General features: G+C 52.9%; 14 protein-coding genes across 14 annotated transcripts; 7 read left to right on the forward strand and 7 right to left on the reverse strand.

Annotated features, from left to right (window-relative positions):
• Positions 1 to 130: 130 nt before the first annotated feature.
• Positions 131 to 591, reverse strand: MGL_2952 (uncharacterized protein; the record flags this gene model as incomplete). Its single annotated transcript, XM_001729914.1, has 3 exons — positions 131 to 402; positions 460 to 536; positions 578 to 591. The coding sequence occupies 3 exons, from the start codon at positions 589 to 591 to the stop codon at positions 131 to 133; spliced, it is 363 nt and encodes a 120-aa protein (XP_001729966.1).
• A 705-nt stretch (positions 592 to 1296) lies between these two features.
• On the forward strand, positions 1297 to 3015 carry MGL_2953 (uncharacterized protein; the record flags this gene model as incomplete). The annotated part of the gene is made up of 1 exon (XM_001729915.1): positions 1297 to 3015. The coding sequence occupies one exon, from the start codon at positions 1297 to 1299 to the stop codon at positions 3013 to 3015; it is 1719 nt and encodes a 572-aa protein (XP_001729967.1).
• Positions 3016 to 4176: 1161 nt separating this feature from the next.
• Positions 4177 to 4545, reverse strand: MGL_2954 (uncharacterized protein; the record flags this gene model as incomplete). The annotated part of the gene is made up of 2 exons (XM_001729916.1): positions 4177 to 4299; positions 4348 to 4545. 2 exons carry the CDS (start codon positions 4543 to 4545, stop codon positions 4177 to 4179), a joined length of 321 nt encoding a protein of 106 aa, XP_001729968.1.
• A 506-nt stretch (positions 4546 to 5051) lies between these two features.
• Positions 5052 to 6488, forward strand: MGL_2955 (uncharacterized protein; the record flags this gene model as incomplete). The annotated part of the gene is made up of 1 exon (XM_001729917.1): positions 5052 to 6488. The coding sequence occupies one exon, from the start codon at positions 5052 to 5054 to the stop codon at positions 6486 to 6488; it is 1437 nt and encodes a 478-aa protein (XP_001729969.1).
• Positions 6489 to 7120: 632 nt separating this feature from the next.
• On the forward strand, positions 7121 to 8656 carry MGL_2956 (uncharacterized protein; the record flags this gene model as incomplete). Its single annotated transcript, XM_001729918.1, has 1 exon — positions 7121 to 8656. The coding sequence occupies one exon, from the start codon at positions 7121 to 7123 to the stop codon at positions 8654 to 8656; it is 1536 nt and encodes a 511-aa protein (XP_001729970.1).
• A 134-nt stretch (positions 8657 to 8790) lies between these two features.
• MGL_2957 (uncharacterized protein) lies at positions 8791 to 9798 on the reverse strand (the record flags this gene model as incomplete). Its single annotated transcript, XM_001729919.1, has 1 exon — positions 8791 to 9798. The coding sequence occupies one exon, from the start codon at positions 9796 to 9798 to the stop codon at positions 8791 to 8793; it is 1008 nt and encodes a 335-aa protein (XP_001729971.1).
• A 411-nt stretch (positions 9799 to 10209) lies between these two features.
• On the forward strand, positions 10210 to 10970 carry MGL_2958 (uncharacterized protein; the record flags this gene model as incomplete). Its single annotated transcript, XM_001729920.1, has 4 exons — positions 10210 to 10262; positions 10397 to 10635; positions 10695 to 10858; positions 10941 to 10970. 4 exons carry the CDS (start codon positions 10210 to 10212, stop codon positions 10968 to 10970), a joined length of 486 nt encoding a protein of 161 aa, XP_001729972.1.
• A 1157-nt stretch (positions 10971 to 12127) lies between these two features.
• Positions 12128 to 13585, forward strand: MGL_2959 (uncharacterized protein; the record flags this gene model as incomplete). The annotated part of the gene is made up of 1 exon (XM_001729921.1): positions 12128 to 13585. One exon carries the CDS (start codon positions 12128 to 12130, stop codon positions 13583 to 13585), a length of 1458 nt encoding a protein of 485 aa, XP_001729973.1.
• Positions 13586 to 13980: 395 nt separating this feature from the next.
• MGL_2960 (uncharacterized protein) lies at positions 13981 to 14898 on the reverse strand (the record flags this gene model as incomplete). Its single annotated transcript, XM_001729922.1, has 4 exons — positions 13981 to 14032; positions 14090 to 14148; positions 14201 to 14482; positions 14737 to 14898. 4 exons carry the CDS (start codon positions 14896 to 14898, stop codon positions 13981 to 13983), a joined length of 555 nt encoding a protein of 184 aa, XP_001729974.1.
• A 689-nt stretch (positions 14899 to 15587) lies between these two features.
• On the reverse strand, positions 15588 to 15851 carry MGL_2961 (uncharacterized protein; the record flags this gene model as incomplete). The annotated part of the gene is given in 2 exon segments (XM_001729923.1): positions 15588 to 15594; positions 15604 to 15851. Coding segments are annotated over 2 exon segments (255 nt in total).
• A 425-nt stretch (positions 15852 to 16276) lies between these two features.
• On the forward strand, positions 16277 to 17140 carry MGL_2962 (uncharacterized protein; the record flags this gene model as incomplete). The annotated part of the gene is made up of 1 exon (XM_001729924.1): positions 16277 to 17140. One exon carries the CDS (start codon positions 16277 to 16279, stop codon positions 17138 to 17140), a length of 864 nt encoding a protein of 287 aa, XP_001729976.1.
• Positions 17141 to 19229: 2089 nt separating this feature from the next.
• On the reverse strand, positions 19230 to 22334 carry MGL_2963 (uncharacterized protein; the record flags this gene model as incomplete). Its single annotated transcript, XM_001729925.1, has 1 exon — positions 19230 to 22334. The coding sequence occupies one exon, from the start codon at positions 22332 to 22334 to the stop codon at positions 19230 to 19232; it is 3105 nt and encodes a 1034-aa protein (XP_001729977.1).
• A 396-nt stretch (positions 22335 to 22730) lies between these two features.
• On the reverse strand, positions 22731 to 23111 carry MGL_2964 (uncharacterized protein; the record flags this gene model as incomplete). The annotated part of the gene is made up of 2 exons (XM_001729926.1): positions 22731 to 22790; positions 22896 to 23111. 2 exons carry the CDS (start codon positions 23109 to 23111, stop codon positions 22731 to 22733), a joined length of 276 nt encoding a protein of 91 aa, XP_001729978.1.
• A 725-nt stretch (positions 23112 to 23836) lies between these two features.
• MGL_2965 (uncharacterized protein) lies at positions 23837 to 26924 on the forward strand (the record flags this gene model as incomplete). The annotated part of the gene is made up of 2 exons (XM_001729927.1): positions 23837 to 24416; positions 24610 to 26924. 2 exons carry the CDS (start codon positions 23837 to 23839, stop codon positions 26922 to 26924), a joined length of 2895 nt encoding a protein of 964 aa, XP_001729979.1.
• Between the last annotated feature and the right edge of the window lie 662 nt (positions 26925 to 27586).

Genomic DNA, 27586 nt, shown 5'->3' on the forward strand with positions numbered 1-27586 from the left:
GGGCAATGGTGGACATGCAAAATCCTCAGAGACGAGTTCCGCATGCGCGCCTATCTGCGCACATGACATTACGTGCATCGATACAGAGGCTTTGTCTGTAACATGCGACATAATTCTGCTGACATTTTGTTTACGGCCGGCCACGTCCGCCGCGTCCACGACCACCACGCCCACGGCCACCACGCCCACGGTCTGCACGCCCACGCAGCGCCTCATCTTTTCGTTTCCCCTTTGGACGCGGCGCGTCATCCACGAGCAATGTATCGAGCGGCAGTGCATCGGGCAAAATCCAGTATCGCGTATTGTTGCCACGAATCGACAGTGTATCAAGAGAAATTGGCTCGCCACCGCGCACAGTCATTTTGACCGCTTTCAAGTGCGTATTCATTTGCACATCCACACCTGTGTTTGAACGCGTAAGTTTCGTCGCCCTTTTCGTCGCCGCTGCGTTAAACGTACCTGTGACGGTGCCATGAATGACGGTGCCATTTTTGAGCTCGATCGTTACGCTCTCATTATTGAGTTTCATCAAAAACCTTTTCAACGGTGTGAATGGCTGTCATGCTCGCGCACGTACCTCACGAGCTTCATCGTGATTGCTCTCTCGCCGTAGTGTCAACAGCGCCGTCGATGTGCTCGGTGCACTTGCTTGCTCTACGATCTGACACAACCTTGTTGTGCGACGGCCTCGCTGGATCACGTGAACTGTTCTCTTGCCTCTTCGTGTCTGTCTCGTATTTGCTATCACCCCCTAATAGGTTCCTGTTGTCGCGCGTGTTGGAGTTGGGGCGTGGCGTGGCGTGGCGTGGCGTGGCGTGGCACGGTACGGTGCAGTGCGGCGTGTCGAGGTACGTGTTGAGTCTCAACTACTCGGTAGGTCATATTCTCTCTAGGCTCCCTTGCTGCTGGGTCCTGTTCGCATCCGCCGCCCAGTTGGTCGTTGCGAGTGATGGGCATAACTGGCTTATTGCCTCTGCTCAAAGATATCCAGGTGCGTACAAACACAAACACTGCTTGTGTTCTCACACGCGTAGCGAGAGACACATGTCGACGCGTACCGTGGAAAGACCTTGGGCATTGACGCGTACGTTTGGCTGCATCGCGGCGCGTACGCTTGCGCGACGGATCTGGCTCTAGGGAAGCCCACAACGCAGTATGTAACGTACGCCATGCACAGACTGCGCATGCTCCAGCATTATGGGGTAAAGCCGTATTTTGTGTTTGATGGAGCGCATCTACCCAGTAAGGCGGGCACAGAAAAGGAGCGAGCAACGTACGTTGGAGACAATACGTTCAATGAGTAAACGGGACAGTGTGTCTAACCTGACCTACAGACGTCGCCAGGAACATCGCACTCGTGGCCTTCAGTACTACCGCGAGAAGCGTGGCTCAGCTGCGCGTGATGCATTCGTGCGTAGCATCGATGTTACGCCGTCGATGGCCTATGAGTTGATCAAGATCTTGCGTGCACAGGGTATACCTTACGTTGTTGCACCGTATGAAGCTGATGCACAGCTGGCCTACCTGGAACAAGAAGGTCTGATCGATGCTATCATCACGGAAGACTCCGACCTGCTTGTGTTTGGGTGCAAGACTGTTTTGTTCAAACTCGATACCTATGGTCACTGTGTTGAAATCCAACGCGATCGCTTTGTGCACGCCAAGCAGCTCGCCTTCGACGGATGGTCACTCGACGACTTTCGCCGGATGGCCATTCTCTCTGGCTGTGACTATCTGCCATCCATCACAGGCATGGGCCTGAAGAACGCGCACAAATTTCTCCGCAAGTACGAGTCCATTGAGCGCGTTCTTCGTGTTTTACAGCTCGAAGGAAAGATGCACGTGCCGCCCGCGTACGCGGCTGACTTTGCACGGGCCGAATTCACTTTTGCACACCAGCGAGTATGGGATCCACGCGGACCTGGCTCCTTGACGACATTAGCGCCTCTTCCGTGTGACATAAATGAGGACTTGTTGGCCTGCATCGGCATCCCACCGTCACTCGAAGAGGCACGTGCGATCGCACATGGTGATCTGTGCCCCATCACGCGCCAGCCTCTCTCACGTCCTGCTCTTGGCATCGCACTGGCACCTGCTCAATCCGTGCTATCAAGTCACTCAGTGCACGCAGGACATCCAGGACGAGCGCCTCAACAAACACTCCATTCTTTCTTCCGATCTTCGGCGTCTGCGGCGCCTCCAAGGATGTCGTTGGCCGTGTCGAAAGACAAGGTGGATCGTGCAGATTCATCCACTAGCTCGACGACGACAACTTCTTCTTCTTGTGCGTCTCTATTGGACACCGCATCACGCTCAACGCCATGCACATCGCCCGCACACAGTGTCAGCGGTTCCGGCACAGACGGAGAAGCTGATGTTGATGAGAAATCCAAAGGCACGACACCACCGCCTTCATCGCCAGATGCACAGAGCGAGAGCGATGTGGTGGATGCGTGTGTCTCGAGTCCGGCATCGTCGCCACCACCCCCCTTTGCACCGCTGGCCAAGGTAGCCGTGAACCCCATGCACAGCACACCTGCACGTCGTGCATCGCCGCCGCCAGTCACACCCATGTCGACAGGGCTTGCATGGCATGATACAAGTGAGAGTGCCGAGCATGATATGGCCCGTCGATCTGCCTGGTTTCAACGATTCAAGTACTCGGGCACGCGCGCACGACATGTAGTATTACCGAAATCGCTGCCATCTATGCCACGTACGCCACCAACGCCGGTGCCGAAACCAGACCGACGTTTACGACTCGGCAAACGTCCTAGTCCTCCTCCTTCTGCGGCGGAATCCCCAACGACGAAGCGCATGGCTCTTGATACCCCCCAACATCCAGATGTACCTGCCGAGGCATCCATGGCTATGCGTACTTTACCAAGCATGTCAACAACACTAGCCACACCAGAAACGCTGGCTTCGCGAGCGACTGCCCCAGTTTCCTCAGCGGGGACGAGTGTGGGGCATGGCAGCATGAAACTTTTGCAATTCCAATATAGACAGAGTTAGCCGGAGTGACTCGCAAATTCAATGCGTGTGCGTTTATGCTGAGCGGCTTGTGAAGCCCGCTCCTCGGTGTACCGTTTCTGTGCCTCGAGAAGCTTTGGTGCCACACCGTGTGCGAGAATATCCGGATCCTTGGGGTCCCATGCTGGCGGCCACGCATGCTGAGCGCGTGCCATCAAAACAGAGTTGCTTCCATGTTCGTCTACACCTGTCCATGAAACGAGTTTCGCGTAAATGTTGGGGTTGTGGAACGACCGATTGCGTGCGAGAGCTGCATTAAGATGGGTGCCCTGGGCTTTGAGCTCGTGAAGGCGAGTGATCTTGGCAGCGATGCTTGGCTCTACTGGCGAGCTGACTTCTGTTCCAAGACCCCATTCGCGGTCTTGGTCCATCGCGCGCGGTGGCACACACAGAAAGGCCGGCACGGGGGATGACGTTGCTGTCTCTAGCATAGAAGGCAGGGTCGGAGAAGCTTGTGATACCTCAGTTGACGCCCTTCCACATATACTGATACCTTTCTCTGTCGACTCCATCGCCTCTGCGGGCGCAACATGCTCGGTCATGTCAGCGTCACAAGCTTGGGTCAACGGGCCACTTCGCTAGGACGATGAGGACTCGTCGACACACGCAAGCGAAGAGCCAGGCTTGTAGACGTAGTGGATATGGCTACATCGGGCGATCGGGCTACTGCCGCGCGAACGCGCATCATGCCATGTGTCGAATATAGTCTATCTTTGAGTGCCCAATCACGTCTTCTGGTTTAGATAGTCTGCATACAGCGCAGGAACAGAGATGCAAATTTATGCCATGATAAACTGCGTAGATCCTTTGCAGCAGTACGACGGCGTATGCGGGCATTCACCATCCAGGGTCCGTAACAAGTAGAGGCAACAAGGCAAAATCGAGAAGAGAGACAGGAGCATAAGCACATTATGTCTGCCAAGCTAAAGGCATATCTTCGTCGAGCTCCAAGTCTTTTCGCGCATGTGTAGATGTGTCCGCACTCGATACACGTCGCACAGGCGTGAATGTGATGCGCCGCGTCGATGTGCTGCTTGCTCCACTGGCATTGCCACCACCCGGTGGCGCAAGTGGCCGAAGACCCTCAGCGTCATTGTCCCCTACATGCGTTAGTTCTTCAGCTAGCCTTTATTTGTGTGTGTGTCATCTCAATGGCAACAACGTACGCTCCAGCTTCAGCACAATCTCACTACCCAAAAGTTCGTCGTACGTGCCCTGCATGACAGTTTCGCCGACTTTAAGAAGAGGCATAGGCGTGTCAAGGCCCTAATTTCGGGTAAGAAAAAAAAACGTCTTGTACAAACACGCACGTACCGTCAATACAACACTCGTGCCTGGTGCAGCTGGCACTTGTGACCAGGCTGACGACTCTGTCTGCTTAGTATGAGGCAGGTCAAGCAGAACAAGCTCTGTACTGTCCTCCACGAGTTCCCACGAATCATCCTCGGCCGCTATGCCTGGCGGCAAAAATTCATCGACGCGTTCCCAAGACGAATCAATGAGACTTGTCATGGAAGAAAGTATGCTGAAAGCCTGCCAGAGCAAAAGAGACGGGAAAAGAACGCGTGAACAAGTGACAAAAGGTGCAGTTACGACCCAGCCTTGCTTGATTGCTGTAGGCAAGAGGGGAAGAATCCGGTAAGATGCTCAAGTGCTGGTTGCGAGGGCTGGTGCCCTGCACATGTACCGAGCGTGTGCAAGAGTTTTCGACGTCGTCTTAGCTCAGACTTTCGCCTGAACCCGGGTCAGCGGGCGGCTACGCAGGCAGCCACGCAAGCGTTTTAGTGCTCCAGCCGGACGGAGAGGAGCACGTGCGCGCCACTCGCACGGAGCAAGGGACCACGTGCACGTACACCGCGTCGGCCGTGGTCGGCAGATAGGTGTTCTAGGACCTAAATCATATAGGCCAGGCCAGGCGGCACGAGCAGCGCGATACGCCAAACACGTAGCAAAGCGTCCGAAGCTCCCTTCCCCCTTCCCATTTGTCTGGCGACGCAGGCGAAATACAAGCGCACGGTATGGTACCCGAGAAGGTAACATCCATTTGCTGTATCGGTGCTGGGTATGTTGGTGGGCCTACATGCTCGGTCATTGCACAGCAGTGTCCGGAAATCAAGGTGACGATCGTGGATGTAAATCCGCAACGGATCGCGCAGTGGAATTCAGAGGACTTGAGCCAGCTGCCCGTATTTGAGCCGGGCCTCATGGACATTGTGCGCGAGTGCCGAGGACGAAACCTGTTCTTCACCACAGACATTGACGGATCCATCGAAGAAGCACAAATCGTGTTTGTTAGCGTCAACACACCAACGAAGACGTCGGGTGTGGGTAGTGGCTATGCAGCAGACCTTCGATACGTGGAAGCATCGACAAGACGTATCGCACATGTATCGGAGACGTCCAAAGTCATTGTTGAAAAGTCGACAGTGCCGTGCCGCACGGCTGCATCCATGCGTGCGATCCTCGAGTCGAACAGCAAGCCGCACGTCGAGTTTCAGATCCTGTCGAACCCGGAGTTCCTGTCGGAAGGCACTGCGATCCAGGATCTGCTCCGTCCAGACCGTGTTCTGATCGGCAGCCTCGCGACGCCCGCAGGCCGCCAGGCCGCAAGTCTGCTAAGTGGCTTGTACCAACACTGGGTGCCGGAAGAGCGCATCCTGCACACAGGTCTATGGAGTAGTGAGCTTAGCAAGCTCGCAGCGAATGCACTGCTTGCACAGCGCATTTCGTCCATCAATGCGATCTCTGCCATTTGTGAAGCCACAGGCGCAAACGTCGACGAGGTCGCGCATGCATGTGGTCTGGACCGGCGCATTGGCCCGCACTTCTTGCGTGCTAGTGTGGGCTTTGGTGGCAGCTGTTTCCAAAAAGACATTCTGAATCTGTCATATCTAAGTGAGAGTCTCGGCATGCCGCAGGTGGCTGAATACTGGCGCCAGGTGATCGCGATGAACGAGTACTCCAAATCACGTTTCGCAAGAAAGGTTGTGCGGACGCTCTTTAATACCGTTACATCGAAGCGCCTGGCTATGCTCGGCTTTGCGTTTAAAAAGGACACTGGCGACACGCGCGAGTCTCCGGCCATTTCCCTGTGCAAGCATTTCCGCGAAGAAGGCGCGTACCTTGCGATTTACGACCCTAAGGTGAAGCGCGAGCAGATCTACCTCGACTTGTCGGAACCTGGCGTGATCGATGATCGCAAGTCTCTCGAGGAGACTGTCTCTGTGTGTCCTTCGGTGCTTGATGCTTGCTATGATGCTGAGGCTGTGGTCATTGCCACGGACTGGGATGAGTTTAAGCATATTGACTGGTCCCTCGTGTACAATGTGATGCGGAAGCCAGCAATGGTGTTTGATGGTCGACGCGTCACTGATCCTACGCATCTTCGCGACATTGGGTTCAGGGTACACGCTGTGGGCATTGGACCAGAACTGCAGGATGATGTGTGGGTGTAGTTGTTGACTAGCATGGACTGTGGATCTCAGCTACGTTGTTTCTTATGTCGTTCTTTTCTTCTCCGTTCAATATCTCCGTAGCATTTGCATGCATGGAGCCGTACCTCTTGCGTCTCTGTCGCATCTGTCCTGCCTGCACCGGGGGCTATTCAATGAGGGTCGGGAACACAGACATGCTGTACAGTACACTTGTGAAGGTGGTCCACGCCACTGTGGTTACTTGCGCAGAGAGACGCCCGGTGCATTCGGTCCGTCTTTCACGTGGTCGTCACCCGCACATTCTAACATGTGTTATGTGGCTAATGGGAAAGTCTTGTGTGCAAAAAAGACCTGTGGCAGGACACTTGAATGGGGAGAGAATATGTGTCAAAGTGTGTGTGTGTGTGTGTTTGTGCGTGTGATTGTTAGCGTCGAGTCAGGGGCTTGCGTGTGCTCCGTCCATACAGCCAACGAGGCCGTACGTAGCGGGGCCGATATGCGTGCGAGGCACGGCGCAAGTTTAAACCGTCGGGCGACGGCAACGAAAATCTGGCCCATTTCGTCTCTCCACAATTAATACACCGCCCAGCAAGCAGTTGTTTTCTCAACACGCCCATTTGCTCGCAGCTCCAACAGACACCTGCCAATCAGCCATGTCTGATCCTCGAATTGCGTCTCAAACGCTAGGTTCCGTCGCAGGTCTAGGTGGATCTGGGTTTGTGCTACCAAGCTTTGAGGACTCGTTCGAAAGGCCACCGCGTGTGTGGCCACCACGCACGGGCTTCTGGGGCCGGACCAGGTACCTTATCAGTGGTATGCTTCCTGGCTCACATCGAATCCCGCGCGATCTGCCGAAGCAGTCTGAGGATGGATCTGGTGTGCCACATCTGCATGAGATGCATGAGCAGGCTATGCCGCGCATGTACCGCCTTCTGGGGGACACTCGCTTCGGCCATGTTCGTGGCTATCGAAGTGCGAGGAAGATCGTCGTCATTGGCGTTCATGGCTGGTACGCACAGAGTATTTTGAAGAATGTGATCGGCGCTCCGATCGGTACATCAGATAAGTTTGCTACAATGATGACCGAGTCAATCCGGCGCAAGTATGCAGCGGCAGGCGTACACTTGGGCCCCGAGGACATCACGACGATTGCTATGCAGCATGATGGCTGTGTTCTTGAGCGTGCCGATGCTTTTTATGATGGGATTCTCCAGAACTCGGACTGGGTCACTGCTCTACGTAATGCAGAGGCCATCTTCGTTGCAGCCCACAGCCAAGGCGCGATTGTTTCGACACTGCTCCTTGCGCGGCTTCTGGACGAAGGACTGGTTGAATCCTCGAAAACGCGTGTGTGCCAGCTGACCATGTGCGGCATATTCCAGGGTCCATTTGTTCACATCAAGAACAGCATAGCCTCGTCGTACCTTAGCTACTTTGAAACAGCTGCGGCTCGTGAGCTCTTCGAGTTCCAGTCATCCGAGTCGGACGTGTCGCGGCTGCATCGTAAAGCGTATCGACGTATTTTGGGCGCCGGCGTTAAATGCGTTCACGTCGGCTCTGTCGATGACAATGCTGTGCCTCTATACAGTGCGCTGTTTTCTTGTGTCGCACATCCCTCCATTTTGCGTGCCGTATACGTGGATGGCGTGGCCTTTCCAGAAAAAGACTTTTTGATTATGCTAATTGCGCTCTGTGTGCTCATACGAAACAGCGGATTCCACGACCACAATCTACTCACTTTGTTGAGTGCCTCCGTCGCCGGTTCCTTGTACACAGGCATGGGCCACACGAACCTGTACAATGAACCGGCCGTGTACGACATTGCTACGCGGTACATGTTTGAAACCTACTCGCCCCACACTTCTGGCGCAACAGATGTTCCGTTGGTCGGCATCCCGTATACCTCCCAGCGGTGGAACTCGTACGAGCTGCCATGGAGTCTGCGTGGACTCCTGGAAGACCGCGTCATAAGCCACTTTTTCATGAAGGACATTCGTGCCTTGATCAAAGACTATGCCTCGTGGAACCCGACGAACAAACGGCTCAAGGAGTTGCACCGCAGGCTCGCACCGATGGCAACAGTACATGTGCCGACGGCGCCGTCATTAATGAAGGATGAGCCGTCTGACGAAGACGAAGAAGATGCCTTTCATCCCGCCGTCCACAAAACACCGCCTGCCAAGTTGTAGTAGTAGACTGGCTGCTCTACAGACCATTGCTGACACGCTCTGCACGGCCTAGCTTCCGTCTCAGTACATACATGAATCTCTGCATACGATTAGGAAATGAAATGCCACAGCTTTTGCCTACCATGCCACATACGCTATTGTGATGAACGTGCACGCTTTTTTGCATTAGGTACCTTGGTACCGGAGCTCTTGCGCTTTCCTTCAGATTTGGCTGCCGTAGAGACGGTCGACGCCACTGTACCCGGCTTGGTCGTCTTGTGTGTCCCTGTCTTTTTTGTATCTTGGTCGTCGTCTTCCCCTACATCCACCTCTGCATCGTCATCCTCGTCGTCGACTATGTCTCTCTTGGCATGCTCACTCTCATTTCCCATGCTCCATCGCACATCATCTCCACCTCCGTCTGTCAGCCGACAACTCCAAATTGGCAGCGCCGCGCTCTTGCCGGTCTTGAGCTCAATGTTTTGAATATTCGCCCACTTGCCAGGCACACGCGACACAATCGCAGGAAGTGCTAGCGCTACGTTGTCCACCAGTTCAGCTGGTGAGTGTCGGTGCAAGAACCCGATTTTCACCGTGCTGCACGATCCTTTGTTCTGTAAGTAATACGTCGACGCCACTGCGCGGTCAATTGCATTGGCGAGTTGCTTCTTGTTCGTCAAGTCAACAGGCACAGGAAACTTGCGGTCCTTGTAGAATACACTGCCGCATAGTTTAGGGAGCATCGGTACAATGCGCTCATCCGCCAAAAACAAGTCGTGATCTCGCACAAGTTGGCGCCGTGCGTCGAATGGACGGAACTTGCCCTTGAGCTTCTCAACGCCCACAACTCGATTCACGGCAGTGATATTCTTCTCCATCAGCAGGTCTTTGTATTCACGCTGCGGATCTTTGGTCAAGAGGCAGACGGATGCAGATGCATCCAGCAACGGATGTGCAAGTGGGATACGTGCAGGTTTTACCTTGCGTTTTGTGTCGAGGGCCTTGACCGTCAGTTGAATCCAAACCGTGTTATCTGAATCCTTTCCTACACCAGGCAGCAGTGATAGATCCTTCTCTTTGGCTGCTTTTCGTCTCTCAGTGTATGCAGCGAGTGCCTCACACGCCTTAAGCACTTGCTTTGCGTCGACTTTATCGCTAATCATCCTCGGTGGCGTGCTACCAGTTTTGGGACGACCAGATTCTGAAGACACACGCCTTTTTGGTAATTTGCTACTCTCTTTGGAGGCAGCCTTCTTCTTACTCGAGGCGCTATCGGTTGCACTGACTTGGCGCACCTTGCTTGCGCTGCCTGCAACTGATGGTGGCATCGTGTGTATGTATGTCGCTTACCAGATACCGTGCAGCAAAATAAAAAAATTTTTCTCCTACTCGCCAAAAAAATATGACTTTGTGGTTGCATCGAGTCAGGTGCAAAAGTACCTTAGAGGTACTTGCATAATTCCCATAACATTCTGCTAAGAGGTATACGTTGAATTTCGCATGTCTGACACGGATGTGCGTCCCACACAAGTCAGCTGCTTCTTGATAGCGATAGTATGGTATCCAAGAGCCAGATGGCGTCGCCACTCTCGGCATGGTCGACGCATTACGATATGATTAAGCCAAAGTACGTCAAACGGAATGGGTCGCCCTTGCTCGATGCGCTGACACACAGCACGACAAAACTTTCGGCTGTGCCCGATGCCATCATCGGATACTTGGATCCCAAGGTTTGTGCGACTCATGATACATGTCGAACAGCCTCTTACTACAGAGCTTGACAAAGCATGAAGGCGAAGTGACAAAGAAAGAAAGTTCTTTTGAAACGTCAGGTATCCAACAATCTAAGGCATGGGAGCTGGCCCTATCGCCAACAAAGACATTGCCGATGAACTTTATGATGATGTGGATGAGCGGTAGCGGTGTACAGATCTTTAGTATGATGGTTGTTGCAATGATGATCACGAATCCGCTCAAGGGGATTCTGAAGACGACGCAAGGTTTGTACGCGCAATCATTTGCATGCTAACATTGTGTTCTTTCTTTCCACTCACCCTAGTATTTGCCCCATATTATTCTCCAAATCATACGCTTCTCCCCCAGATGCTTGCCTTCATTGCTTGCCATTTGTTGTGTGTAGCTATGGGAATCTACAAGTGCTGGAGCATGGGACTTCTTCCCACTGAAAGTAGCGACTGGCTTGCTTGGTACGTCGCACCACAGGTACGTACGAAACATGACTTGTTCCTCTCTCTCTCTCTCTTTCTCTGTCTCTCGCATGCCAGTGTATTCTAATAATGATCAGCCCACAGAACTTTCCGCTTCCATTGTCTAGGTCTGATGTAGTCTGCTAATGTCGGACGAGTTGGATCGTCCTCGGCGCTTTTCGAACTGCTCTATTATTCCTTTCATACGCATTTGCTCAGCCGCCCGCGAGCGTCGACATGTTTCCCTGATGATTGTTAGTCTGTTCTTTTGGAGAGAGGAAAAGTGAGAAACTAAGAGAAGACGCATGTGCGCACGTGTGTTACGAGCGGTACTTACCAGCCAAAGATAGAAATAAACACAAAGGAACCAACCGCCCAATTCATTGAGCGCATGATGCCTTGTATTCGTAAGCATCTTTCATACGCACCTCTTCCGAATACCACTTGAATCGTTCCGACGCATGCACCGGTTGCCATCCCCATGAGCAGATTCGTCCGTGCACAGGGCACTTGCGGAAGTTGTCGGATCTCGTCGATAGGGGAAAAATTCCGCAGCGCATTCATCCATGATATCTTTGGAGTGATCTCGTATGTAAGGAGCTGAATATTGTACGAACCTCTATCATGGACTGGTTCCGATTCGACGTCGGTGCATCATCCGCCGTCGCCATCGCGCTACCCTCCCGCTCACTTGCTGGCGGTCGATCAGTCGCACAAACCTTCTTGAATAGCCTCCACGCGTGCCAATGGCGATCTGATAGGGGCATGTCATAGGGGTACCGAGATCATGCCTACTGAGTCATGCTGACTCAATCATTGGTAACGGAATTATCAGATTATAATTTGTGTGTCTCACACTACTGCTGCCCCTGCTGGTTGCAGGTCGTTCTCATCTTGCGTCTGAAGAAGATATGGCGACGTATTGCGACGATGAAATAAAGAACGTCGTCGTTCTTGGTGGGAGCTACGGTGGTACGTCGTTTCATGCATATGTGACACATCTGACATATGTAGGCATGCATGCGGCCATGGTCCTGGCTCGCAAGCTTCCACCCACGCATCGGGTCATTTTGATCGAACGCAACACCCATTTTAATCGTACGTTGTCTATGGCACAACCTGACATGCAGACTTGTATGTGTTTCCACGATACTCTGTCGTACCTGGGCATGAACACAAAGCATTTGTTCCATACACGTCAATTTTCTCTGACTCACCCGCTCGAGGGCGTGGGTTTCAGAAGGCCATGTCTCAGCCACCACAAATCCCTGACGACGCAGAGAACATGGAGGCTGCTATTATGCGAGATTCTGAGAACCTAGTTGAGAAGGAACAATTAGATCATTCAAAGTGCTGTATTTTGCAGGTCAGCGACCTCATTTCGAACCAGTTGCATGTGGACAAGGATCATGCTCGACAACCCGTGGAGCCATTGCACAAAAATAACCAGCATTTCGAAGATGACCCATATGCGTATGCACATCCACATATGATCGTGCACGGTAGTGTGCAAGCGATTCGCGACACGTATGTCACGGTGAAACAACACAACTCTGAATCTGCGGATTGTGCAAAACAGCCCTCCAAGAAGCCACTATGGTCTCTCGATACCATCAATATCCCATACACGCATCTCATCTACGCACTAGGCTCACACATGCCAGATCCCTTACGGCGCGACTCAGTCTCTAAGCAACATGGTGTCGAATGGATGCAGCGCAACCAGCAGCGCATTCGCGAGAGTCACGACGTTGTGATCATTGGTGGTGGCGCTTTGGGGGTGGAAATGGCATGTGATATCGCAAGCTTATACAAGCAGAAAGGAGAGCCGAAGAATGTGACGCTTATCCACTCTCGCAAACAATTGCTCCCCATCTTTGATCCACGCATCCATGAAGTGGCGTACAAGCACCTAAAAGACCTAGGTGTTAATGTCGTGCTGGGGCACCGCTTGGCTACGGCTGAAGGCTGTCCATTGGGTAGCACGGTGCGCAAAGTGGCGACGACTGATCCATCGAACGTGAGTAAGGATGCTATGGAGGCCGTTGCCGGCTCGTCTCGCCAGCGCATCCGCACAACCCTGGGTCTCGAGTTGGAATGCGACTTGTTGCTGATGTGCACGGGACAGCAGCCGAATTCTGAGATCATGGCCGAATTTTCACCCGCGAGCGTAAATCCCAGCACGCGCCTTGTGCGCGTGCTTCCAAGTTTGCAAGTCATGATATCTGAAGATGAAGAAGCCACGTCTCAGCCATTTTCTGTTGTACCACCTTGTGTCGATTGTGATTGTTTTTTGGATAGGAAGGCAGAGGGTGCAAGCCGCACGTTCGATGAAAATGGCGTGATCCCGCCACACTTTCAAAATATCTATGCAATTGGCGATGTTGCCGATGCTTTTGGTGCGTTGAATGCCGGCTTTCAGGCTTGGTTCATGGCAGATATCGCTGCAGAGAATATATTGCGCGATATTCTGCACGTGAAATCAACGACAGATCCGGAGAATAACAAGCTTGATGATTCTGAGCCGGTACCACTCACGTCGTTCAAGCCTGGACCGCCGCTTCTGAAGTTGGCTCTTGGACTCCATAAGCTTGTTACGCAAGGAGCACCTGAGCCTGACGAGTCATTGCCAGGGAAACCAATTCGACCGACGATTGCTGTGAAGGAGGACTCTGAGGATATGGATATTGAACTGACATGGAAGTACATGGCTTTAGCCGACCCATCAAATATGCACGCATAGTGACATGGAGCCTAGTAGGAGATTATAGTACGTTACTGTAACCTTGCTTGGCCATCTCCTCCGTACACATACCGTAGCACGACAGTTCGCTGGCATATTTATCTGGAACTACACAACGCACACACACACACTCACACATACACATACACACCCGCGTGCACTCAAAGATACATGTCAGACGGATAGCGTAATCGCAATGGTTACACAATACGTGGGAATGGCAGCCAAGTTCCTGATTCATAACTGTGCCTGTCTAAATACCAGCCTTTTTATACCTGAAAAGGAGAAAAAACACACACATGGAGTATAGTGAGACGATACAAAGCCAGTAGCTCGATGGCTGGATTCGAGCGATGACTGCAGAGATATAAAAGTCCGAAGAAGGGGCCTGAGCGTTACTTCTTCTTCGAGTCGCCCTTCTTCGTTCCGCGAACCTTCTTGCCACGGCTGAAATGCGTTAGTCACACCATTCTTGAATGCAGCAAAGTCAGGATGTATACATACTTCTTACGCTCCTTCCGAAGCTTGCGCGAGGCCTTTTCGATCTTGGGAGCAAGACCATTCTATCCATAGTCAGTATCCAATTCACACAAGTCAGATGATCCTAATACGTACGCGAACAATGCGGTGCGTCGGCTCAAAGCTCTTCATGGCCTCCTGGCTGTCATACACAAGAGCGAAACCTGTCGAACGACCACCACCAAAGTGCGTGCGCATGCCGAACACCGAGACCTGTTCCTTGGGGGTCTTGTACAACTCGCCAATCTTTTCCTGCAGCTCGCTCCTCGACACGTTCGGGCGGGCTGGGTGGATCACCTCAAGCACCATCTGCCTGCGCTGGAGCAGACGGTTACTAAGGAACTTGCGGGTCCGCAGGGTGATGGGGGAGTTCAGATCCTATCCATGTTAGCTTGTTTGTTCATGCTGTCTTTATTGCACATGCGCGAGCGTCGAATGTGCACACGCTCGTCGTGCATACGCTGTCCAACTCACCATGTTGAGTGACGACGAAAGGTAGGCGAATGCGAGGCGAGCTATTCTTCGCCTTGCTAGTCCTGGATGCCTGGGGGGTTGGCTGCTGGTCGTAGAATCACGTGTCTAACTATAAACACGTGATCAATGATTTCGTAGATGCGCACCTACATACATACGCGGTCGCGCGACGGGTGTGCACGAGAGTGGCTGTAACACGAGTCAAGTTTGGTCAAGAGAATGAGGGGTGCAAGGGATAGAAATTTTTCCTGAACTAATCTGTGATATCTATCCTGCCAGGGATTCTTGCACCTCTCCCTTGGTTTGCGCCATAAGAACATAATCCGATACGGTCGTTAAGCTGAGTTTGATTTGAGAGGAGCATGGTGGAGCTGGTCTTCTGACTTTGTTTACACTATACGCCCCCCTACAATTGGCGGTCGCATTGGATAGCGAATAGTGACAGTGAAGCACGACAGCTTTTCACACGCGATGTCAGCAGGACGTTAGAGAAGGCTCTATGTTGACTTGGACCGCGTGAATGATTGCGCTAGAGCAGCTGTCTCGTCTTGCTATCATTAGAATCGTCATTCCTGTAGAGCGGTTGAAAGGGCCATGCCGCAGGTATACTGTATTCGCACGAAGAAAGAGTTGTGCTTACCATGTAAAGTAGTTTTGAATGGCTCCACGCGCTGCACCAGTTGCCATTAAATGCATTATTTCACGTTACGACAAGAAAGTGAGCCTATAAGCGTGTGCTGCAACATCCTCTATCACGAGGATGAGCAGTCCATCCTTGGTATCTGGACTGCACTCTCACGAAGCCGTAATGGTAGAGGGACAAGGGGAGGGAGAGAGAGAGAGAGAGGAAAGAAAAAAAAGGAGAATATGAAAAAAAAGGTACAATGTTCGGTGCTGAAGTTTCACATCTTGGGCGGAGATACCTGGAACGTGCGTAAGTGATGCCAACTTTCCAAACGTACCAGAATCACACCGTCTCCCCGTACAAACATCATTTCCAACGTCCTCTTCACGACCTTACATACATGTTAGAGTCCCATACAAGCAGAAAAAATAAACAAACCTGAATAGACTCAGCACCTGTGTCTTCAGATACTTGCATGTCGTAAATAGTCTCTTCAACATCGCCTAGAATCAAGTTCATGTGGCCGTCGTACGCATGCAAGATGCCCCGCATTTCACGGTCGCCACGCAGCTTAACGAGGACCCTCTCACTCAAAGATAAGCGGATCAAATCAAATGGCTCGTGAATACCTGTCGAAACGTCTGTCATGCTAGTCAAAAACGAAACAGGGTTAGAGTGCAACTGCGGTCTCCAACACTAACGCACGTCTCACGATAACGGCGTTCGTTGGGCGCCCGTTGTTGTTCGCTGACGTTGAGGATGTGCGAGAGGTGTTATAATCATTACATAAGCAGGAGTAGGGCAAGTCGATTCGATTCGAGTTGGGCTAAGGGGGTTGGTTGCATTTTCGTGGCTCCTGGTCAAAGAGCGCGAAAGACAGAGTGAGTGGAACGTTTGCCTTATTGTGTCTTCCCTCGTTCGCTATGCTGCGTGCAACGATGAATCGCAGTATGGTACCACTAGCACATGCACAGCATTCTTTTACAAGATGCTTTCACCTGAGTAGTGCAAAAAGCCTAGATTATGTGCCAACGCGACATCAGTTGCCCACTCCACCTCTTGTCGTAGGGGCGATGCAAAAGAGCCGACTTCGTGAGCATTACGAACGCACGTTGGCCGCAGATATGATGTACATGATGTATGAACCTGAGAGTGGATCTACGTCGTCGAAAGATTCACCGGCTCTTGGCGACGGCGCCCGCGAGACGGATCGTGTGCGTCGATGGTCGAATGAGTCGCCATATCACGTAGGTCGGTCGGCTCGCGCTCAGCTGGGAAATCGGCCGCTGATTCCTCTGCATAAGCCATTGTACATGTCAAGGCATATTGAACATGATATCCCACGCCTTGAACGGATTGTTTTCACAGCTTTCTGTCGAGAAGCCATTACAAACAAGCAGGCACTGCTCCCGCTTCTTGGTCAAATGCGCGCGATCACAGGCTTGCCGATTCTGGGTTCCCTCGCTGATCCCTCAGCGGGTGACTCGCCTGAATCAGCAGGTCCATCTGCGCGCAATGGCTACGTACAGGTGCTTCGTGCGAGGCAGGGCGCTGCGTCGTTCAAGCTTCGTGTGGGCATGCCCGTTGGTGTGAAGGCTGTGATGTATGGTGATGCTGCGTATGAATTTATTGAGTCGCTTACGACATTTGTACTGCCGCGCCTGCGTGGATTTGCCGGTCTATCGTTGCCACCATCGACGCAACCTCTTCTTAGTCCTGCTGCGGTGAGCGGTGTTGTAAGCTTTGGCATGGGTCCTGAGGCTATGCCGCTTTTCCCGCAAGTGGAAATCAACATGGACCAATACCCGGGCCGTCGCTATGGCTTCCAAGTTGACTGTGTGACGAATCAGCGTGGTCGCCGCGCTACGGAGCGTGCACGCACGCTTCTAAGTGGTTTGGGACTACCATTCGTCCGCCGCGGCACTGTGGCTCTGTAGCTTTCCTACCACGGTAGTTATACAAAAAAAGCGCGTACCTATACGATGGGTGGATTCAGTGCATCTATTCTCTCCATCGACAGCGGTTCGCTGACATCATGGCTCGATGGGTGTGTGTATGTGCAAAGACGCGATTTGACATGACAAAGGATTCGTCGCCTCCACATTCAGCGCCTCGTTCTTGAAGAACAGCTGAACGAGGAGAGGAGAGGAGAGGAAAGGGCAGATCTGGTGCTGCTTGTCTGCAGTCGAACTTACCACACTATTGCCTGCATTCATACACGCGCGTCCATCTGAACGTCTGCTCGACGTGGTGTCAAGATGGTCGTGTGCCAGTTTTTTTTGCAAGGTCGCTGTCGATTCGGGAACAACTGCCGGAATGAACATCCCGTGCAGGCTCGCACAGGCCCTAGTGCATTTGGACGAGCGTCCACAGCATTTTCTGGTAGTGCCTCGGCCTTTGGCGGTGCAAAGTCGGCCATGCAAGAGCCAGAAGTCGCTCTTTCCAAAGATGGCATCATGACAGATCTCGGTGCGAATGGTCGCCCAATATGGCGCTTGACATGCTATGCACCTGCACGGTTTGAACCGAATCTGATCCAAGGCATAGATGTCAGTCCTGAGGAAGACCGTCTCCTTGCCTACCAAGCAAAGCAAACAGCGCAAGATATGGCCTATGTACGTGTCAATACATGCACACACGCACTCACTCACACCTTGCAGATGCAACACACACAAGCGCAATCCACGAGCGCCGACGCTATGTACCAGACCATGGCCAGAGATCCCAACACTGCAATTCAGGTAGCGCAATCCAATCGCTCACAGTATAAACAGGCTATGGCTTCCAGGGCAGCATCTACGGGAGGTCCTGCGATGCAAAGCTTAGTGGCACCGGCGTTTGGCGCTTCAGTGGCTGGCAGCACATCTACAGCTTTTGGTAAAACATCTGCATTTGGACAACCAGCAGCTTCCACTGCGTCATCCTCTGGATTTGGACAAGCGGCAAAACCTGCGACAGCTTTCGGTCAGTCTCTACCGACATCAGCCTTCGGATCTGCATCATCGAATCCACCACCGGCTTCCACCGTATCAGCGTTTGGGCAAGCGGCCCGGCCACCACCAGCTTTTGGTCAGCCGTCGACATTTGGTCCATCATCTTCGGCATTTAGCCAAACACCGAAGCCAGTGACGGCGTTTGGGCCAACGGCCCAGCCCACGACGGCATTCGGACAAACGGCTCAACCTTCAGCTTTTGGGCAAGCAGCCAAACCATCGACGGCATTCGGACAAACGGCTCAGCCCTCAGCTTTCGGGCAAGCAGCCAAACCATCGACGGCATTCGGACAAACAGCTCAGCTTCGGTTTCGGGCAAGCAGCCAAACCATCGACGGCATTCGGACAAACGGCTCAGCCTTCAGCATTCGGACAGGCGCCGCAAGCAGCACCATCCACGTCAACATCTACATTGTCTGCTTTTGGTCAAGCGGCGCCATCATCCGTGTTCAGTCAAACATCTGCCCCGTCCGCGTTTGGTCAGTCATCAGCATTCGGTCAGCCTTCTGCGTTTGGCCAAGCAGTTCGGCCGCCCGCCACGGGATTTGGCGCCACGAACCATGGGGCGTTCTCAGCGTTCGGCCAAACAGCACAACCGTTGTCATCGGTGTTTGGGTCCACATCACAGCCAGGGTCAGCGTTCAATCCGTCGAATCCCGCACCGTCAGCTTTCAGCGGCACAACCGCCTCACAAAAGTCCGCTTTCGGACCAACGACGCCAGCGACAGCATTTGGCCCAGCGGGGCAGTCGGACGCCACAGCGGCAGGAATGACGTCGGCTTTCGCCGCGGGACCATCTGTTGGAGGCAGCCATGTCGTTACGGATGTATACGAGTCTGAGCGAGTGAAAGAAGCACAATTGCCCGCGGATGTTCTCTCGTCATTCCAAGCAGAGCAGTTCGAATGGGCGATGATCCCTGCCGTCGAGCCCCCATCGACTTTGTGCACATAGTCTCACCTACTCGTATGGCTAGTCAATGATACCCTAATGCCTTTTTGCTACTCTTTGTTGATGTTCACTGCGTCGCTATAGTCACAGGGAATCCACGCAGCTTTCATCCGAGAGACGCTCGCGATACGCGCGTGCACAGATAGGGCATCCATGCAGGCCTACATCCAGGCGATACAGCTGACGATTCTCGATCCATGCGTCTCGATCAGCTCGTTCCAACATGGCCTGTTTGCCTGAGAGCTTGAGCTTGTCGTCGTTGGTTGCATGAGAGGCTACCGTGAGCTCGGTAGGTGCGGAACCGAACCAGGTGGAAGCTCTCGACCGATTGTACATGTCTGTTGTTGTCGCATGCAAAGGCACCGCAGCATAGGCGCTCGAACGCAGGCAGGCAGAGTCTGGGCGCGTTTTGGTCACACATGCACGATGCGCTGTATGCGAACACAAATACAGAACAAGTGGCTTGTACGACGCATACTCCGACAGCTGAAGCAAAGGTTCGTGGCACATAGCACAAGGCGTGTGAGCGTCGCAGGCGAGTGCTGTTTGTAGAGAGGCATAGTACTGCATGCCACGCTCGTGTGCGTCACGCTCCAGGACTGCGAGGCCACCACAGAAGAGCGAGTGCTGCAGATGAAAGTTTGTGAAGATCTTGATGAGGGCTGAGCGCAAGCCTGGGATGATAAGGCCGTGCCGAATAGGACGGATCATGCGCACGGGATCAATCTCACCGCTGGCATGCTCAAGGAGACCGCGGATAAACTCTGGCTTGTTGTCCGAGTAGGCAAGAAGCGATTCCCAAAGCTCACTATCGTCCTGCTGCCGCACAAACTCAATGGCCATTTCAACATCACGCAGCCGTTCGAGAATCAGCTGCAAAGCGCCGCGCAAGTCGCCTGAGCGTCCGCGGAGAAATACCATCTCTGGCACGTAGTTGTGTGCTTCACACACTGCATACGCCTCTTTCAGCGAGTATACGGAGCTCATGGAGCGGAGAAACGGCATCAACTTGGCATAGTCGTAGCGACAATATAGACGCAAAAGATCGAGCGCATAATTCGTCACTAGGGATGCATCGCGCTCAAAGAGCGCATGCAGGTATAGAAACTCGTACCAGGGATATGGTTGCAGTTGTTGCATTGCACGCTCAATAGGGATCGAATGGGTATATTGGACGAGCAAAGGCATCAAAACGCTGTGCCGCGGCTCGCTTGTGCCGGCCAGTTCCTGATCGAGCTCAACAAGGGTACCGATTCTGTGCTGGACATCGATAAGTAGGTTGTGCTCGCGGATCAGGGCAAATACGGACGCATCCCGCAGATGAATCATGTATGGAAGTGCCTTTCCCGGCTGCCGATCTGCCATGTACAGCTGTGCGAGGCACTCGAGCAGCATACGGCTGTTGCGTGCCTTGTCGTGGATCGCAGCAGCTACTGCTTGCGTCGAGTACAGATGACTTGGCCAAGTGGTCAATGTGGCTAGTAAAAGCGCCTGGTTCTCCTGCAAGAGATGCACAAGGACAAGATCGTAGACGACCTCACTGAGCTCAGGGTCTTGTGTCGGAATGAAAGGTAGGATCGTCTCGACTTGATGCCTCTCAAGAAACAGGAGCACGAATGAGTCCCACGCCGCCTTGTCAGATCGGAGTAGCAGAGGCAGCAATGCAGCAGCCCCCGCATAATCATCCTGCTCGTCAATCAGGTACATAAGGTACTCGCGCCCAATAGCTGCGACATCAAAGCCCATGGCTTTTGCCGGCGCACTGCCTAACGCTTCGAGCGCCTCGAGTGCTCTACGGTACTCATCATGCTCCAGCAGCCATTCAATGTGGTCGCGCTCGTCACGCGGGCGCAGCACACTGATCTGGCGAGGCGAGGCGACGTAAAAGACGGGCCGACGTGTCTCTTGCTGGACGACAGGGTCGTATTTCCACTCGACGCTCATCTTCATATGGAAGTCATTGCATCGATACCGGCCTTCATACACCACCTCCAGTACATCGCTGCTGAGCTCTTCCCCCTGCGAGTTGACACAGCGAAGCTCTGGCGCTTGGCATGCTGTACCGTCCGACACATACGCAAGCGTGGCCATGTAGTCTGGCGTACAAGCCATCCCTGCAACGACGCAGTCGAGTTGAAAAATGTCCGTGATCTCAACATATTCAGACGGCTCTGGTGCCTGCCGGTTAAGACCTGTCACAAGGCCTGCGAATGTCGGCATGCCGGGGATCACAGCACGGATCTCGTCGTCCGCCGTGGTGGACTCACGAGTCTTGATGCTGGCGACCGTGATAGTATCGCCATGTGCTATCAGAAGCGTGTGGGAGTCTCGCCATACAAGGGAACAGCGTGCCAGTTCCGCGCGCGGCGATCCTTGAGGCGTTGGAATCATGGTAATCATATCGTGCGTTGTTGCATTTGCCACACGCACGCCACGGTCCGTCGCCCATGCAAGCCAATGACCGCGCCAGGCTGTCGTCCAGATGGGCCCCTCATCGCTGTGGATCACCATATCTCGGTAGCCGAACCAGCGTTTCTCCCGATACACGAGCACCCCGGACATGCCGCCACATACAAACGCACGGCTTGATCGACTGGCAAAGTGCGGCTCCAAAGCAATCGTGCGCATCGGACGTTGGTGGTCAAATTGATACTGTTCAGACGTTGTGAGCGAGGCAATGGCCACAATGCCGTCCATACCAGCACTGCCAACAAACTCACCCGATGTATCGAACACAAGATCAAGCACTGGTGCAGAGTGGAAGCGGAATCCCTTTTCGAGATGGCCCGAGTGCGATAACACATAGATCATGCCAGACTGCGTACCGAGCGCGATATGTGTCCGACTCACTGCCATTGCGCTCGCTGAGTCTTTTTTCATGATATCCTGGACGCTTGCCAGCAAACAAGTCTCATGGAACGCTGGCTCATGAGAATCAGACACAGCCGTCGACAAAGTATCATCAGCATCGCCTGATGCCTCGCACCGATTCTTTTGATGATCGGTACCAAGTTCATGACTCTGCCTATCCATCTCTGTCACTTGCTTTGGCGACGCACCAGAAGCACCTGGCGTCTGTGGTGGGCTGTCTGTTTGCGACGTGTTTGAACCACAAGCGTCAGCTCGAGGCGTTGCTATTCGAGAGTCATCTTGATGTAGATCGCCCTCTACAGGCACCTGCCCCGGCATCGCATTGTCCCTTCGATGCCTTCGTGTTCTAGTTTGTCTACGTGGTCCCATACCCCCCGACTTGTCATGGGCAGTCGCACTGTTCGCCACTCACTCAACTAATTTACTCCACATGTGTTCCAGCGGAGAGGAAGGAAGTGCACGTTTGATATTCTGCAAGCCATTGTCCACCCATTAGGTGTCATCAAACTGTGCTCAACGTACCGGCACACGGAAAAATATGGATGTCGCGCGGCCCACGTTTCTTACTTGCCAAGACATGAAGTAGTATTTCGCATAGAACCATCTCTAGTTAACAACAGATGCTAAGCGTTCCATGCCGCTCAGGAAAGATAAAAACATCCCCCTTGATTTTTTTTTCCTCTTCTATGTATGGTGATGGGCTGTGCGAATTCCCTACATAACAACAAAGTTGTTTGGTGTGTAGCGCTTCGTATTGTATACACTCTTGCCAGCCTGGAACAGAAAACATAAGCAGATAAATATACCGAAGAGATGCGATAAGCACTGCGTTAGCCTTCGCGCCCACAAAATATCATGCCGGCATGGACAACAACATACCTCCCAGTCCGGCACATCCTTCATGAGTAGTTTCTCACGTAGAAGTGCTGCACGATCGCGACGGAATGCATCGCGATCAGCTTCCGCCAACAGAAGCGGCGCAAGGTAGATTCGACTCCATGCACGCTCACGAGCCAGTTCGCGCCTCTCGGCATTTCCCAGGCCGAGGCGCCAGAACCCAAATGCCGAAATACCGATCGTTGCGAAAATCAGCATCACACCACTAGGGCCGCGCGCGGGCAAGTTCCGCTTGTACCGGATCGGTGCATATCCTCCTGCTGGTGGCAGGTCCCTGTCATCAAGTTAGCTTTCACTGGCACATTCATCATCCACCAATGGCTTGTGCTGGCCACCTTGCCGCTGCGCCATCCATATCCTCATCTTGGAAGCAAGTACGTACTGCTTGTATGTGACTATCACCGGTGCATTAGTTCCATAACGCTCAACAAAATGCGCATATTATACGTACTTCCCTCGCTCATGTTGGAACGATGTGTGTGAATCTAAAGGTTGGCCGACAAACAATCTGAAAACGATATGCGCCCGCCGCTCGACGCTTGCGCAGGCTGACTGGACTTTACCTATACACTCACCCCTCTAGGGGGGGCCGCTTCCTATTTCGCAACCCGCGCCCGCGCCTGGACGGGCGCAGACGCCAGTGTATGCACGTGACTCATGCTTGGCTCGCCCCTCTGAGTGGCTTCTTAAGTGTGTCCATGGCTAAATTTTTTTTATTTTTCATGGACGTGCGTTTACAACCCTGGCTCTACTACCACGTTCACTCGACCTGCAAGTGGCACGTACCTATTCTCCGTAAGGGTGCGTGAACTCACGAAAGTGCTTGTAAAAAAGAGAGCACTTGGAGCGTGGATTGCAGGTGTTGAGCTCATTTCCCCCTTTTCCCCCTAACAAACACATACAATTACACATACGCCGCTTACATGGGCAGTGGGAAGAAGGGCGGCTCGCAACTTGCTCAGCTGCGATCAGGACTCCGTGATGCAGGCATCACAGGTTCCAATTCGAAAAAGGGGAAACGGAATGACCGGGATGATAGCAGAGTCGGACAATACCGTGCGCAACAGCGACGGAAGCGATTGGAAGCTCTCATGACGAATCTGAATGCTTTCGATGAACGTGTAGCCTCAAGCAAGAATCAGGCGCTGGGTGCGAAGGTCAAGGGTGCGTCAGGACGCCCGGCCAATGCCAAGTCATCTTCAATCCAACAACGACGCGAGAGGCTTTTGCCTGAATATCAAAATCGGCACCATTCGTCTTCCTTTCATGATCGCCGATTCGGTGAGTACAATCCGCATATGTCACTCGAAGACAAGATGCTCAAGCGATTCACGCATGAGCGAATGCATCGAATACCTAAGACATCCAACACATCTCTCTTTGATTTGAACGACGATGACGATGCGGATTTGACTCTTACCCATTATGGTCAAAGTTTGAGTGGGATGGATGAATTGCCAGACGTGAGGCTTGATGACGATAATGACGATGACAATCCTCGAGGTACGTTGAGTAAGTTGGCGCGATGGTGGGCAACGATGAGAACATTTCTGTTATTCCTGTATGGGCCACATTGCACACATTTGTGTGTACACATCTATAGTGGCCATGCCAGGTTCATGTTCTACTGGAGATTGCTGAGCCCACACCGTGCCTACTTTCTTTTTTTTTGTGGCTTCAAAATACTAACGAACAGGACATATCGATGCCAATATGACTCGGGACGAGCATTTTGCTGGCTTTGATGATGCCGAAGATCCTGATGCGGCACAGGCGCCGCGCAGTAAGCATGAGGTCATGAAAGAAGTCATCGCCAAGTCCAAGCTTGCGAAACACGAGCGACAGAAGGTCAAAGATGCCGACGAAGAGCTGCGCATGGAACTCGATGATGAATTGGGCGATATTCGCTCTCTTTTGTTCTCGCGCCCCTCGACTGAAACATCTGTCGATGTAGCCGCCACAGAACGCGCAGCTACTCCAGCGTCATCCAAAGGCGACACATACGACGCATTCGTCCGCGAAATGGCGTATGAACGACGGGCAAAGCCACAGGACCGCCTAAAGACTGCAGAGGAGCTCGCCCAAGACCAGGCCAAGCGATTGGAAGAGGCAGAATCGGCGCGTCTTCGGCGCATGCGCGGTGAGCTGGACGAAGAAGGCGAAGCGCTTATGGACTACGCGATCGATGACGACGATGACCACGAGAATGATGCCAACTCAAATGTGAAGCGAGCTGTGAAGACGGACGAACCTCGCACAATGCGCTCTCGATTCGGATTAGGACATGGCCTGGATGAACAATCTTCTGCAGCGAGTGAGAATGATGAAGATGCTGGCCAAGATACAGAAACAGCCATGGAAGAGGAGTACGATGTCGATGAGGAAGAAGACAATGAGAGCGACGATGATGAAGGCGATGATGCTGAGGACAGTGCAGATAATGACGAAGATGGCGATGAAAACGATACTGCCGCACAGCTCGCTGATTACCAAAACCTGGAACAGTATGGCGAAGCCCCTTATACCCCACAAACGGTGAACAAGGCCGAGCCGCAACCAACGCGACGACTCCCACGCGCCTCATCGGAGCGTGTATCTACTCTTCCCTTCACTTTCCCATGTCCTTCTACTCATGACGCATTCCTAGATTTGTTAGAGCAGCATCAAGTGGCTCCGTCGCAGCTTCACACCGTCATTTCACGGATTCGCACATTGCATGCGCCCAACTTGGGGGAAGAAAACCCTGTCAAGCTGCAACGCTTCCTTGGCGTACTCGTTGATCATGTATTGTATCGCACTAGCCAGGACGATGCTACCAATGAAGACCTGCTCGTGCTGAATGACCTCGTTCTGCACATCTCTGATCTGGCCACAATGTACCCACTTCGAGCCGCCGAGCATTTTGTGGCAAAGTTGTCGTTGATGCAGCGCAACTTGATGCAAGGCTTGGCCCAGGGCGCATTGGAGCCAGCTTCGCGCACGTGGCCTTCTCTTCCGGAACTGTCGTTCTTGCGTGTATGTGGGTTGCTTTGGCCTACTAGTGACCGATGGCATGCCGTCACGACTCCCATGTTGTTACTCGTAGCCCAGTATCTGGCGCACGCACGCATTCGATCACTGCGCGATATGGGCTCGGCCTTGTATTTGGTCTCTCTTGTGTCATCTGCGCAGCGTGAGAGTCGGCGCATTGTGCCGGAGGCACTGAATGCCTTGTTCAATATCTCCGCTATGTTGCTGCCACTTCATCATGGCAGACGCATGCATGGCCGCTCTCCTGTCAAAGCGCTTGCCGAGGAGTTCGGCATCCCTACACCGGACGTCGAGGCTCAACACACACACGCATTCACTATCCGCGCTGACGCGCAACCACATGCAAAAGTGTCGCTTGCACATATTTTGACACACGCGGATGCAGTGTCGTCGTCGTCGGCGGTGCAGACGCAAGTGGATCTTCTTCGCATGTGTGTGGCACTCCAGATGTCGTTTGCTAAGATGTACGAAGGCAGTCCAGCCTTTGTTGAATTGTTCATGCCAATGCTATTCCTGCTAGAGATCGGCGAAGCAGGTCTGCGGGACACAGCACCGAGTGTTGTGTCGTACGTCCACGACGCTGCAACGTCTATTCGGTCACAGCTTGAGCGTGCGTACGCCTCACGGCATGCTCTGCGTCTCCAGGCGCATCGTGCGCTGTCGATTGCGACGTATGCTCCCAAGTTTGATCAGCAGTCGTTCGATCCCAAGCGGGCCACTGATCCCGATACTGAGCGTGCGTATGCAGCCAAGATGCGAGCACTGCTCAAGAAGGAGCGTAAGGGCGCTATTCGTGAATTGCGGAAGGATGCACAGTTCCTCGCTGACGAGCGTGAGCAGCGCCGCGTCGCTGAAGACGTCGCATACAAAAAGAAGATCGACAAAATCTTGGGCGGTATGCAGGATGAACGCTCCGAACAGAAACAGCTTGAGCGTGCGAAATCCGCCATTCGTAAGCGTGCTGGTAAGCGTAGTCCTTAGGCATGCATGGTCCTTCTGCCAGATAGTTGATTCCTTCACGTAGTTGCACGTGGCATACTACGTCGCATGTATTCATAGCTAGGTGCAAGTATTGGCGACTGGCCACTGGCAGATTGGCTCATTGATTCATCGTAGAGTGCCATCCTAGTTTGGACGCTTCTGCGCTCATACCAAGCCAAAAAAAGGCTTCTCTTTCCGTCGCAGCCTTGCGTCTATTCGTCTTGCTGTCACATGCAATTCGACTCTTTCCAACCCGGCTGAACAGATCGACTTGCTCATCCTGCACTTACTTGACCTCCACCACTCCTCATCATGGTACGTTCCAGGCCCGTTATGACAGAGAGAAAAAAATGCCAAAGCATGAGGTAGGACTAACGATGCCAGGTCAGTAGCAGGATATCAAAGTCTACGCAGATTCAACGCTTCTGCGGAATCGCGAATGCGACAGATCAGGAGGCGCAAATATATTTACGACAGTATCAGTACCGTCTGGAGCCTGCACTCGATGCGTTCCTCAATGATCAAAGTGCGCACGGAGGCGCATCACGTTTGTCGGCACAAGAAGAAAAGACGGCTCGTACTCTTCTCCATACACAGTTCGACATGTACAAAGGTTTGTTGGCACTCACACACGAGCGACTGACCATGACCAGATGACGTTG

Source organism: Malassezia globosa (genome assembly GCF_000181695.2).
Source record: "Malassezia globosa CBS 7966 chromosome Unknown mgl_sf_7.1, whole genome shotgun sequence".
Lineage (NCBI taxonomy): Eukaryota > Fungi > Basidiomycota > Malasseziomycetes > Malasseziales > Malasseziaceae > Malassezia > Malassezia globosa.